This window comes from Taurulus bubalis (assembly GCF_910589615.1).
Source record: "Taurulus bubalis genome assembly, chromosome: 1".
Classification (NCBI taxonomy): domain Eukaryota; kingdom Metazoa; phylum Chordata; class Actinopteri; order Perciformes; family Cottidae; genus Taurulus; species Taurulus bubalis.
In genome coordinates, this window is record NC_136589.1 from 42,214,595 (window position 1) to 42,228,301 (window position 13,707).

The window sequence follows — 13,707 nt, forward strand, 5'->3', positions numbered from 1 at the left end:
CATTATTAATTGTATATTTTTCATTTGAATTGATAATGCATACATAACCTGAATTAAATGTTCTATATTGCATTATATTGAGATTTCTTTGTATTTTTATTTCTCATATTAATAACATCATGATGACGCGGCTCTGGTTTCATCTTCTCACGTGGACTCTATTTGCGGCTCGTTCCGCTGATCCCCGTGTGTGTGTGTGTGTGTGTGTGTGTGTGTGTGTGTGTGTGTGTGTGTGTGTGTGTGTGTGTGTGTGTGTGTGTGTGTGTGTCTGTTTGTTTGTTTGTGTTTGTTTGTGTGTTTGTCTTCGTCTCCGTGGAGCCGCAGTGGCAGTAGCCTGGAAACAGTCTCCTTCTCCGGTCCTGCAGGAGGAAAGATGGCTGCAGGACCGGAGCCGGTTTCTCGGTCGCAGCTAATTAAGAAAACAATCATCCGTGTAATTCACTCACCGACTCTCCTGTCCGCATAAGCGGGGAGGAAGAGGAGGAAGAGGAGGATGAAGGAAGGAGCCAAATGATGCATGTCTCTTCTAGGGTTTTATCCTCGCAGCAGGAGTTAAAAGGCCATTTCTCCCCGCGACGTCTGGTTGGTCGTCGTCCCGCTCAGAGTGCGTCCTGCGCGGCGTGAGGAGCGGAGGAGACGCGCGGATGGATGAAGAGAAGGAGGAGGAGGAGGAAGAGGAGAGGAGAGACTGGGCGTTTTCTGCTCTAGCAAGCTGGCCTCAAAGGCACGTGCAGTGACACGCGGTTTCCGATGGGGACTTTCAAAAGAAAAAGTGTGACGAAGCTACACATTTTAATGGAGGAATGAGACGCAGAGGCCAAAATAAATTCAGTTTAGCAGCAAAGAAAAGTAACTCATGCACAAATTGCCTCCAGCAGTCACAAAGGGAAATGAATAAGTCATACATAAATGTATTTATGTTTTGACCTTGTTTTTTGTGTCTTAATTGCTTTCCAACGAAATGTTCTTTTCAGGCGTTATAAAAAAACACATTTAACTTCAACTTAAATTAATTTAAAGACGAGTATTTACATGTCATTCATTTATATTTCATTCAATTGCCACTTTATCATTACACTTACATTCCGTGCACCTTATTTTAACTTTAATTTGATATTCTACTGTAGTTTTAATTGTAAACATTCATGCTCCCCGTTATTGCACTCTGTTTATTGTTACATGTTAAATGTTATGCACCTCCCACCAGGACAAAGTCCTTGTATGTGAAAACATACATGGCAATAAATGGTGTGTGTGTGATTTAGTATTTGAGTATTTTGTGGTAATACAAAGAAAATAAGTATTTTATTTTGTTGTTTAAATTATAATTTAACACTTTTTTCTTTAAACTTGCCCGTGCACACATGTCTACATGGTAGGATATATGCCTTTTTCCCCTTTTCATAAAGAGTGTTTGTTTTTCTTGCATCCGGGACACAACAGTCCTTATGAGCTTTTACTCTGAAGGGCAACTCACTCCACATCCGGAATGTCTTCTGTTTCCGTCTGACTTGACAGACTCACGCAGCTCCTCATTCAGCGATGCATTCAGGTGCTGTCGGAAAATGATGGAGGCTCAGCGATGAAGGCAGGTGTGTGATTAATAACGAAAAAAATCAGAGCCACTGTGTGTCAGCCTTTTGTAGTTTTTTTTAAACCATAAAATGCCCATAAAACATATTTACAGTTAGTCCAAAAACAATAAGTGTTGCTTTACATTATCGTAAATTGACTTATTAAAGAAACACATCTACACAGGCTGTCTGCAGTTATAGAGTCCAATTGTCTTACTTTTCTATGACCACATATATTTAAAAAAATGTATTCAAATTTTTTTATTTTACAAACTTTTCACGAACATGAGATCAAACGTGCTAAAGCTGCATTCACTCCACTGACCACCAGGGGCCGACTCCTCTGGTTGTATAGAAGTATATGCTTCATGTGTTAAAGCTGCATTCTCTCTCCTGACCACCAGGGGCCGACTCTGGTTGTATAGAAGTCTATGCTTCATGTGTTAAAGCTGCATTCTCTCTCCTGACCACCAGGGGGCGACTCCTCTGGTTGTATAGAAGTATATAAAAGTGACTCTACTTCTCTCTTGATTTATTCCCTCAGTAAACATTGTAAACATGAGTTTATGTCTCAATCTTTCAAGTCTTCTTCAATACAGCATGATGTTCATTTAGTACATTATGGTAATTTAGAGACCATAAAGCAGGGGATGCTTTAGGGCGGGGCTACATGGTGATTGACAGGTAGACGTGGACGCTCCTCAGTCCACATATGTTCACTTCCTGTTTATCGTTTGCATAAATAAACAAGATGGCGGCAGTGACATCACCGTCCTCTGCAATGAGTCAAACACTAAAAGTCCAGCTTCATGCTGCCATCGAGCTCTTTATTGTGTTTTAAAAGACATTCGCAGGAGACATGGTGGAACCCGGTGACGCGTCTCCCGCACGGGGTTCTCTGAGCACACGAGAACGTCTCTGGGTCGCGTGAATCTTAAGGCACGAGATAAATTAAGAAGACGGAGGAAGAAGAAACACAAACAAACCGCTTGATCGTCACAAAAATAAAACACAACACAGTTTACATACAGAGTGTGAAATACTTTCTCCATGTGGAACATGGAGAAACATTTGTTGAATGCGTTTCATGTTGATAATTGTGATTTTGTTATGATATGAATCCATTTCAGAGCAGGTGCTGCAAAGTCAAAGCAGTGATGAATATGATGCATGTACACAAAACATTAAAAAAAACAAGTTTAAGACTGATAGCTGATTCATAAACAACATTTTAACGACATGATTGTCACGGAAATGATCACGATATCAAACAAACGAAAAGCCCTTGAGACCAAATGTGAAATTATTTTTGGATACGTAAAATGTATCAATTAATTTTTGATTTTTAAACTTTTAAAGCCAATTTTTTTTCTGTGAAAGCTATGTTTTTATTTATTTTTATCAATGATTTTGATAAATCTTCGTGATAATTCCTCCGTGTTTGTGGGAAATCCGTTCATTATCAATACATAAAATTAATTTTCCATTTCCACAGCACTTGTGTTATTTGTGTTATTTATGACTAATACTGTCCTCATTCACCGTTGCTTCCTGTCTTTCTTCACATTAAAAGAATACCATAAAAAGGGGGAAAAAGTCTTTTAATGTGAAAAAAAATTGTGAGGAAGTGTCTTGACGGTAGCTTAACGTTGAGAAAAACTGTTCGATATAACTTTTATGTGTAAAATATACATCATTATTATTATTATTATTATGGTTGTCGCGTGTCCTTTTGTGATGTCGCCACTGAAGGGCGCCAAAGAGGATCATTATATAAACTTCTTTACACAGTGGCTTCAGATAAATGAATAGAAAACATGGTGAATGATTTTAAATACAGTTTGATATGATGAATTATGTTAAAATAATATGTCAACAAGAAATTTTGGCAATATTTAAATTTCCAACTAAGAGTAAAGATATGTTTATTTAAACACAGATGTGCAAATATTCAGTTTAAAAAGCAAAACATGTCACACTAATCGATGGAAAAGAACTAAACACACATCTGACGTAACATTCGTTGAGATAAGTTGTTATTACACGTGTTATTACAGTGGAATAAAACCAGAGGAAAGTTACCATAAAACCCTGGCGGGTGGCGAAGAAATGAAACACTTCTCGTCTCTTTGGTTGCGACCGCCGGCCGTCTGCGCTTCAAAAACTTAGTTATTTTCATTTTTAAAAAAGAATTAACAAATCAAATATAATAAAATGTCACAAACAATCCTTTGGCCTAATAGGAGAACCTGCACCTCTCTCTCGTATCTCCTGCATCACTGTTTATATTTACAAACTTGTACATCGTCGTTCTTGACTGAAACTGCTGCAACAGCAAAAAAGGAAAAGAAAATAGATTGTCTTAGTCTACAGCTGCTATAGTTTCTCCTATAAATATGGAATATAGTACGTTATGTAATATATAAAGTATTCTACACGCCCTTTAGTCTACCAGCCTTTCACTTCTTAAAGGGGAGGTTTGCCTTGCGACTGATGTGAGTAGATGAACGTCAAAGCTGCTTTTCTGTTTCCTTTCGTACAACACAGACTTAAGTGGAATAGATATGATGATGATGATGATGAAGATACAGTTCCTCTCTATAGTTGCTGAGGCTTCGTCAGGCCATCTTCACTCAGCTCATACCTGCAGGAGGAGAGAGACGGGTTTCAGCTTCATTGTTTCCCTTACAACCGGATCTGACATTTCTTTTTTTTCATATCAGTCTCATATCAGAAACGCATATCATGTCACTCGGTGTAGGGAACAAAACGTGTTGGTGAATTTAGGAAAAAACATCATGGTGGTGCTAAAATAACAACGTAACCACTTAATGCGAAACCTGTAAGAACGTAGCTAACATAAATACATAAAAACGTCCCTGAGAGGACAAAGACGTAATGTTACGCAACAAATGCAACAAATAATAACAAATGTAACAAATGCAACAAATAATAACAAATGCAACAAATGCAACAAATAATAACAAATGTAACAAATGCAACAAATGTAACAAATCGTAACAACCTACAAAGCGTAAATATATAAAACTCCCATAGAAAACTTTCTGACAAAGTCACGCAACAAACTTAAAAACCTATCGCAACAACATAGTCAACGTTAGGGTTACTTTTGGTTTCACACAGGACAAGAACAGCGGCCTCCTGGGTGAAAGTCCCGTGTTGGTTTGTCCCATCCAACCGTTGTAGACTTTATTGTACTCGTTATTAAACGTTCGTTATTGTTTAAAGGCCATAATAACGTCTCTTTGTATCTTTGTAAAGTTTTCCACTCCCCTCCCCCCCCAAAAAACCAACTAAATAATTCATTTAGATAACATTTTCGTGACATCACAGGTTAAAAGTGAGCTTCGTTGGAGCCGTTTCCCTGGATAGTTTAGTGAGCGGATGTTTATGGAGACTCACCACTGAGTCCAGCCCTTACTGGTGTCCTCGTGGGTCAGATCCACCAGAACCTGAGGAGACAAGACTTTTCTTCACTGGCAGAAGTAAACGACGTCCCTGAGAATCGTGTCGGGATGAAACCGGTTCCTCAGAAGTTGAAACACCAAACCGGTGCGTACCTTTCCCAGAAGGCCTTTGTGTTTGGAGAGCAGACCGCCGCCGTTCTTCACCGCCACGTCCAGCGTCCGCCTGTGGAGCTCCACGAGGGAAACGCTGAACTCAAACCTGAGTGGGAGGAGAAGGAACTCGGCTCAACAACCAGCGATCCAGAACAAACAACAACAAAACCCTGTGTGACCGTTAGCCGTTAGCGGGACTCACGTCTGGTCGTAAACCGGGTTCAGGGTTTTCTTGAACGTGTGAGTTTTCCTGCGGCCCGACCGCCGCTTGTCAGGGAGCAGGTAGAGGCGGACGTACGGGTCCGAGCCGTGGTCCGAGAACGTGATCAGGTTTCTGTGGAGGCAAAGGAAGATGGGTATCACAGGAGGAGGGGGGGGTTGTTGTTGTTGTTCCGGTTGGGCCCGTACCTGCAGCCGTGGACGACCACGATGAGTTTGTTCCTCTGGGAGCTGTGACGGACCGTCAGCTGGATCTCACCCAGCGGGAAATGATTGGGACCAGAACCGCTAGAGAGAGAGAGGGGGGGCAACGTTAGGCCATAAAGCAACAAGCTTATTTCAGACGTTTGACCAAGAACCCCTTCACTTCCAGAGGAGGGAACAGGAAGTGTAAAAAAAATGCACACACACAAGTTTGTTTGGACTCAATCCCACATGCACGGTCCTGCTGCCACAACAACTCACTGGAGCACCAAACACGGATCAATCCGCCGCTGAAAATAGTCCCCAACACTTGCACTGCGAGTCTACGTTCAGTAGAACCGGTGGGCTTCCAGCGGAGGAGGGTAGGAAAGTCAATGTATTCGACTAACCAGCCTCTCTAAATGATCTGTTTGTGTCCACCACCGAGAGAAGAAATCAAACCGCTAAATTTCAACAAGATTCGAGAGAAAATCCCAACTTTGGGCCTTCGGTAAAGTCTTGTGGTTCTTCTGCAGTTTAATAATATACGTCACCGTTGCACAATTTGTGGCGGTTAAACCGCTGAAAAACCTATAAAAGTGTGTTTCATACGCAGTCAGACAGACAGACGGACGTGTAAACGGACAGACAGGCGGACAGACAGGCGGACAGACAGGCGGACAGACAGGCGGACAGACAGGCGGACAGACAGGCGGCCGTGAGGTTTACTTCTGCAGCTGCTGGAGTCTCTGCTGCAGCTCCTGGGCGGCGTAGGGGTTGGAGATGTCCGAGGCGATGCTTGGTGTCGGCTCTTTGCCGCCGGCCAGGTACTGCTGGGAGCCGGAGATGGTCAGGTTGGAGGGGCTCCTCCCGGTGTCCGCCAGACCCCTTCCTCCTCCTCCTCTTCCTCCTCCTCCAGCCTGGTCGGCCTCCCGGCGCCGGTTCAGCAGGTCCTGGGCCGACACGGAGGAGGAGCGGGGCGCGTCGTGGGCGGATGCGCCGGGAGGCGCGGGGGTCTCCGAGGACACGGAGGACCGCGGGGTCTGGTCAGCGGGGCGGTTTCTGTTGACCCGCACGGAGGCCGGGGTGGAGCTCGAGGGCGAGGAAGGAGTCTGGTCCAAAAACAGAACCTGAAGAGAACGCAGGGTTCATACACATTCTAACCAATGCATTTCCATGACTTTTTACTAAATCTTCATGACTTTTGCCCAATTTTCCATGAATTTAAACCAAATTTCCATGACCAAACATTTAGTGAAATCTGGGTGTAAACATGAAAAAGTGCGAAAATGTATGAGAACAATGAGAATACAAAGCATACAGTAAACCTTAAATGACACAAATGAATGGTTTGATTAAAAGAATAAACATTTATATAGATGCCTGTATGTATGCCTGCTTATATTTTGAGCGTCTTTCTTTTAAAAGCATATTAATTATTTCAAACTCAGCGTAAATGAACGACATGAACACATGAACATAACACATTTACATGACTTTTACAAAACCTTTGGGATTTTATTTTTTTCAAGGACTTTTCCAGGCCTGGAAATAACCATTTAAAATTCCATGACTTTTCCAGGTTTTCCATGACCGTAAGAACCCTGAAAACACAACACAACACAACACACACACACACACACACACACACACACACACACACACACACACACACTTTCCATTGATGCATTTTAAATATATGTTGGTTAGCTCTGAGATTTTTCTGTAGTTATTTTGAGTAATGGAGGATCCGGGCCAAATGAGCCGCTTTATGAACGGGTCCAAATTGAATATGGGCGGATACGGTCCGGATCTTCGACGTGCATCCGTTCCGGGTCCGTCCCGCTGTGCATCTAGCCTCCGATCCGGACCCGTTTTGCGGATCCATTCCAGAGCCTATGATACCTCCTGGGCGGATCTGGAACGGAGTCAGTTTGCTATCTGGGCTGCCTGTATATCTCTCCCTCTCTCTCTTCATTAAACATGACAAACGTCAACGTCGGACCAGTTGTGACATAATGTTTTGTTTTCAGCGGCGCTAATGTTGTGGTTAATTTATCACCAAACAACGTCATCACCTGTTTGTCTGATGCTGCGGGTCAGAGAAGAAGTAGCTGCACCCGTTTGGCGCTCAGCACTGCATGAGCACTACGTGGAGGAGGAGGAGGAGGAGGAGGAGGAGGAGGAAGGGGCGCGGCGGGGGCTTGTGAGCGCCGCGGAGCATGTCGGGGCGAAATTCTCACAAGAACTCAAATAAATGCTCCGTCAGATATCAAAACACATTTGGGGGGAATTGATGACAGAGAGTGTCATTTTTATTCTTAAATACTGATGAATGAAGAAAAAATTGGGCTCCAGCAGAAGGGGCACTTTTCTCATCCAGGGCAAAAGGGCAGGTGCTTGAGCACCACTAGGGGTCTATATGTGCACATGCCTGGACACACACACACACACACACAGAAAAATCTTTCTCTCACGCCTTCTCAAAGACTCTGATGTCACGCGGTGCCAAAATAAAAAAGGCCTCATTTTACCCGCAGAGCCATCTTCATCTTGAGGGTGCAGCTCGGTCCGGAGTTCCTCAGAGGGAAGCGCTGGTTCAGCGTCATGTCCTCCGCCTCCAGCAGGCGGCTCAGAGGCAGCGTCAGCGTCCCCAACGAGCACTCGTGCTTCTCGTCCTTCACCTGAGAGAGAGAGAGAGAGAGAGAGAGAGAGAGAGAGAGAGAATGATGTCACTCACACCACGGTGAACTCATCACAGACCTGAGACCTGAGCCTCCGTACCTCGACCTGCAGCTCCTGTGTTTTGGGGTTGTGGATGAGGAAGGTGAAGGCCTCCTCCCACACCGGCTCATTGGTCTTGTATCTAGTCTGATGGGGAGAGACACGACAGATCAACGTCAGACACTCGGACTACTGCTAAACTACATTTATCCTCTGAAAACAACAAAAAACAAGTTACTGATCAACTGAACTAGCTGACTAACAATCAACAACAACACAAGTGTCACTAAGACAAACCTCCCACTAATTGTCACGTTCATACTATACGTTAGCTAACGTATGAACACGTTAGCTTTATGAATCATAAAGCTAACGTGTTTATATGTAAACATATAATCTAAAGGAATATATACAGTATTTCCGACAAAGAGCATGGCTACTAAGTGGGAAAAAGATGCCTTTTAAACGTGTGAAAAGCTCGTGGATTAACAGATTTGATCTTTGAGTTAAATTCATGGACAAACATGAACATTTGTGGTTTTATTACTCACATTATTGGTGTTTAATACTGTGTTTTTAAAGGGTTTGCAGCAGAGTAATGTTGTCTAGTGACGCTAAGCTAAACAACTTCTCATCTCATCCTTGGAACAAATGAAAATAATAGAATCTACCAAAATGTTTTTTTGCTAACTGAAAAGATAAAAATACATTACAAGTATTATATTACTTATTACTTATTATATTACACAGTTGCATGGCTCTAATGCTTTTTGAGGTATTCACAATGATTTCACTGACTGACTGAACATGTTTGGTCTCACCTTGCTGTCGAAGGACTTGTGTCCCACTGTGAACTGGACGAGTGGACTGGGATCGCTGGTCACCTTTTTACCAGACTGCAGAAGAAGAAAAACGTTTTTTAAATCGGCTAAAGAAGGCTGAACAAAGTTCTTTAGAGAACAATCAGTAACAGATTCCTTAAAAAAATAAAAAAGATGCAATGATGGAGTTAAGATTTTGCTCTTATAGCATATTTTTAAAATAAAATAAAGCAACTAAAAATTCCTTTAATCACAAAAAAACATTTAACATGTTGAATATACTGTTAAATGTGTTTACAGCATGGCCTTTAACAGGTGAAATAGCTATAATGTATGTTATGAGCATTCAAAATGTGGATTTTAAACTCATACAGCGACATTTCTGGGTTTGTGGTATCACATCTTTATCTACTCGTCGCTTAATGGTTAAATGTGTGACTTTAAAGGGGGAGGAGTTAAGAGGGAAAGTATAATCTCTATGGCCCCAAAACAGGAAGTCTGAAAAAAAACCGCCAGATCACTTCAAAATAAAAGATCAGTTAAAAGTCTCTGAGTGTAAATGTAGTTATGACAACAATGTTGTTATTTACAACACACATCGTTAGACACAGTTTTAATAAACAAACATGATTAGTGGAGTTTGTTAATGATTTCAAAATAGCAGTCAGTACGTAGGTTGACAGCGCCCCCTGCTGGAATTATATTATAGTGCAACACAGCGTCTTCTCACTTTCTCAGCTTTGTAGTCATGTTTCAAAATGTAAACCGGGCCGTAAAGGGGAAATGTAAAGATGTGTTGGCGCTGATAGCTTTTTATTAATGTGTCTTCAAGTCATGTGCTTTTCACAATAAAAGCACCAACCAATTACAACATGGCATATGTCCACTTCTAATCTCTCAGCTAATATTTTGAGTGTCCAGTTATGGCTGCATACTGACTCACACTTTCTAAAAAAAAGAAAACAACTTTTATTATTACTATACTGCTATTCACTGCCTGCCGACGGCTAGTGACATCACGGCTGAGTGCGTCGCCAACCTCCACCAGTTTCCTCACTTTAAGCGTTCTGGATGGCGTGTTTTCCCAGTACACTCACTGCTGAGTATGCCGCTGCTACTACTACTCGATCCTCGACCTCAAACTCCTCCAACGCCGACTGAGAAGCAGACCTGATCCCCCAACGTCAGCTGAGTGGGTGCTAATCCCTCCACATACTTTTGTGTATATACAAGTTGGATGTGTGAGTGTATGAGCCTGTTTGTGTTCCTGTGTTCGCTCCTACGGGAGTGCTCGGTCACCGTGTCGTTACCTTGATGGCTTTACTGACCGAGGACTTCCTCAGGCCCGCCTGGTTGAACTCTAACGGATTGCGCTTTGATTTTCCCCCAGGGACAAGGCAGGAGAGAGCAAACAACACACACACACACACACACACACACACACAAACACCAGTATGTTATTAGGGAGAAGAGGGGAGGCATGCAGGGAGGAGGAAGAGGAGGATGGGCCGCCGGCATCACCAAACAATGGGACACAATGAGACAGACAGGGACAACATGGATGATCACATGGTTAATGTCACTCCCCAATTAATCATGAACTAGAGTCCAACCAACACTGGATTCACGAAGACCATTTTTATATCACGTTTCTTTTCTTTTTTTCATTTAAAAATGAAACAATGATTGCAAACGTTGTTATTTAAGTAAACGTATAATATAACAAATTATTGTAAATATAAAAAATGCAAAACATATATAATTTTCTCTTAATTAATATACGCCGATAAAAAAACATCTGCTCTAAACCGATGTGGGCGAACACGTATTGGGTGGACTCTAGTTAAAATACCACAGCATTAGATGGATTGATTCATCAAAATGGAGAGAGGTTAGGTGAAGATCAGAGGAAAGGAATCATCCTGATGAAAAAGACAACGAGATGGTTTATGTTGTGGTGATGATTGTGCGACATTAATATGTTCACATTAGTATGAAAGGCATTGATGTTACAACCAAACACAAACGACTATGTTCCCCATGTTTTGCAGATGGCATGAATAGAAAGACCATGAAACATGAAGCATCACCTCTGCTGTCGGACTATCGTGATCATCATCTTTATTATCACACCTGGACGCAGGTGCGTACGCTACGGCAAACAAGTATGAATGAAAAGACAAGCAGGACCTCACGCTGAAAATTGTTAGTGAAAAACTGCAAGATGACACATACAACATTTAAAATTAAAAAAAAGTTAATAATTTTAAATAAATTGTACCGAACTGTATTGTTCAGCTCTGATCCAACATGGTTATGATTTTTAAGAAAAACACAACTTGTTGATAATTTCTGTCATGCTATTTATCAATTTAGATCTTTTCTTTTTGCTGTCAGTTGTCAAGATGTTTGCCTTCTCCGCTAATATAATATACGATATATATATTAATTTTTATACTGTTAGCATTCAGTATTTTATATTTTTACCTTAAATTAAAGTTATTGTAATACTGTGTGGAAGGAGGACCTAGCAAAGTAAGATTTTCATTGTACGGAGTAACTGTCTGTTAACATATATAAACATATCTGGAATCTAATGCAACTAGAAGGGAAACAAAACTACATTTGAAAAACTCAACGGCAACGTCCCTTTCCCCAAAATCATGATGCGGTTACTTAAGATAATCCACAGACCACAGCTCATCAGCTAGCTAACGTGGGAACATTTTTAGTTTTTGATGATCTGTCCCTTTAAATCTTTTTGCAGAAACACAGCCAATCAGTAAACAGTCCTGTCAACTCACCAGCGACACCGGTGGCCAACAGCAGAACTGCATTCAAGCAATAACACCATTTTCCTGTCAAAAACGGTCTTGTGCATTCTTATAAAAAACGATCCAAGAGATTTGCTTCAGTTCTTCATGGAGCGGTGAGCAATGTGCCGCCCCCTGCTGGCGGAGGGGTGAACAACCACACGGGAGGCTGAATGAGGAAAATCTGTTCACACACAATGAGTTGATGCAGGAAGGATGGAGGGAAAAGCAATCCACGGAGAATTCAACCCTCCTTGCTCTCGCTGGCTCAGACTGATCAGAATGCATTCCTTCCTTTCAAAATAAACTTAAACAAACAGTAAAAAACAAGTTCTTGAAGAGTGCTTTAACCTGTCTGAGACGTACTTTTTCAATATTTAATTAACGGTTGTGAGAATTCTGTCAACTGTGACCAATATTTTTTAACAAACCTTTTCTACATGATGAAGAACAGAGACGAAACTACACGTATATTTATCATACTGTGGGCAAACAATGTGTTTACAAAAATGGAAGAAAATTAAATAAAAAAACTGCCCCAATATTGCAGTTTTAATTTTCCAAAATGGATTTAATATATAGAATTAGTTTACTTGCGATTATATAAAATGGTCAACTTTTCTCTTAACTAGACTAAAATATTATAAACCGATACATGTGGAATGTATTCTCTTTTTTATTCTATTTTATCACATTTTATTATATATATATATATATAAAAAAAAGGTGTTGAAATTAGCATTTCGCTACAGACACTCAACACAGTGCATCAGTTTGTTTGTGCATAGATGTATGTTATGAATTATAATGTCACTGTGATGTCCACATTAAATAAATAAAGTCACAAGTCATAATACTAAAAACAACTTGATGAAACTAAAATATTAAGAGTTTTTGTCAAATGAAAAATGTAATCTTAACTGGTCTCTTTGATCCCATTATGAATTCACCAGTCAGCGATCCAAAAGAGCAACAATCCTCATGTGATCTCAACGTAACGGAATTGTTCTAAATCACTGTGCAATGTGCTTGGCTGCCGTTTATCAATTGATGCAACGCTCAACGCAAGGAGAGCAGAAAGGTTTTCAACTTTAACGTATTTATTGTGGAAAATTACCAATCAACTGCATTTATTTTAAACCCAATAGAATCTGTTAATTAGAAATCAATTGTCAGGTAAATTTTCCCCCACGTACTGATTATATTTACAAGCTCACGGTTATGTTCTATTGCATCAAAGCAGAATCGCCCACAGCGACGCATGGAATCAAGAATCAATTTTTCTCGCGAGTCACCTTTATAAAAAACAAACATGAAGCAGAATTGATTGTTTTTCTCTTTTACACTCCGTAAGCTTTGCTAAAGTGTAATCTGTGTCGGCAGAACAAACATCCAACACAACTTCTTTTACAACTTCTATCAGATGAAACTAGATCAGTGGAAACGATGAAGAGCAGCCAGAGGAGGAAGGATGCTTTTTGATTGTAAAAAACGGTCATGTGGCTCCCCTTTGCAACCAGTCAAACTCCAGCAAAATAACAGATAGGATGATATTAATGAACTCTCATGCACAAGGCGGGATTCATGCTCATCAAACCTTTAAAACAAACACAAGCAAATGTAACAAAAGGAAAAGGACCTGGAGCAGAAAACAGCCAGCGCACTCACAAATAAGGTCCTATAGAGGGAGGCGGTATTCTCGCAAAACACCAGGCCCGCCGCCCGCCGCTCTTTTAAGTAACCAGAGCCCAAGTTCCCCTCGAAGACGCTCTTCAGAGGGCGAGGAGGAAGA

General features: G+C 41.2%; 2 protein-coding genes across 2 annotated transcripts in view; both read right to left on the bottom strand.

The window, feature by feature from the left end:
* The window catches only part of slco5a1b (solute carrier organic anion transporter family member 5A1b), a gene marked incomplete at its 5' end in the record, with an annotated part of 168,472 nt that extends 167,953 nt beyond the window's left edge, over window positions 1–519 (bottom strand). The window contains one exon of the mRNA XM_079238112.1: window positions 447–519. Within this exon, the coding sequence (XP_079094238.1) occupies window positions 447–519 (73 nt within the window). The remainder of the gene's footprint in view (window positions 1–446) is intronic.
* Window positions 520–2,374: 1,855 nt separating this feature from the next.
* The window catches only part of esyt2a (extended synaptotagmin-like protein 2a), a 35,564-nt gene continuing 24,231 nt past the window's right edge, over window positions 2,375–13,707 (bottom strand). Inside the window, exons 15-25 of the mRNA XM_079219930.1 lie at window positions 13,584–13,685; window positions 10,413–10,475; window positions 9,103–9,177; window positions 8,342–8,428; window positions 8,092–8,241; window positions 6,287–6,687; window positions 5,564–5,662; window positions 5,358–5,489; window positions 5,156–5,261; window positions 4,998–5,047; window positions 2,375–4,218 (exon numbers count right to left, since the gene is read on the bottom strand). Of these exons, the coding sequence (XP_079076056.1) occupies window positions 4,173–4,218; window positions 4,998–5,047; window positions 5,156–5,261; window positions 5,358–5,489; window positions 5,564–5,662; window positions 6,287–6,687; window positions 8,092–8,241; window positions 8,342–8,428; window positions 9,103–9,177; window positions 10,413–10,475; window positions 13,584–13,685 (1,311 nt within the window). The 3' untranslated portion in view covers window positions 2,375–4,172. The remainder of the gene's footprint in view (window positions 4,219–4,997; window positions 5,048–5,155; window positions 5,262–5,357; window positions 5,490–5,563; window positions 5,663–6,286; window positions 6,688–8,091; window positions 8,242–8,341; window positions 8,429–9,102; window positions 9,178–10,412; window positions 10,476–13,583; window positions 13,686–13,707) is intronic.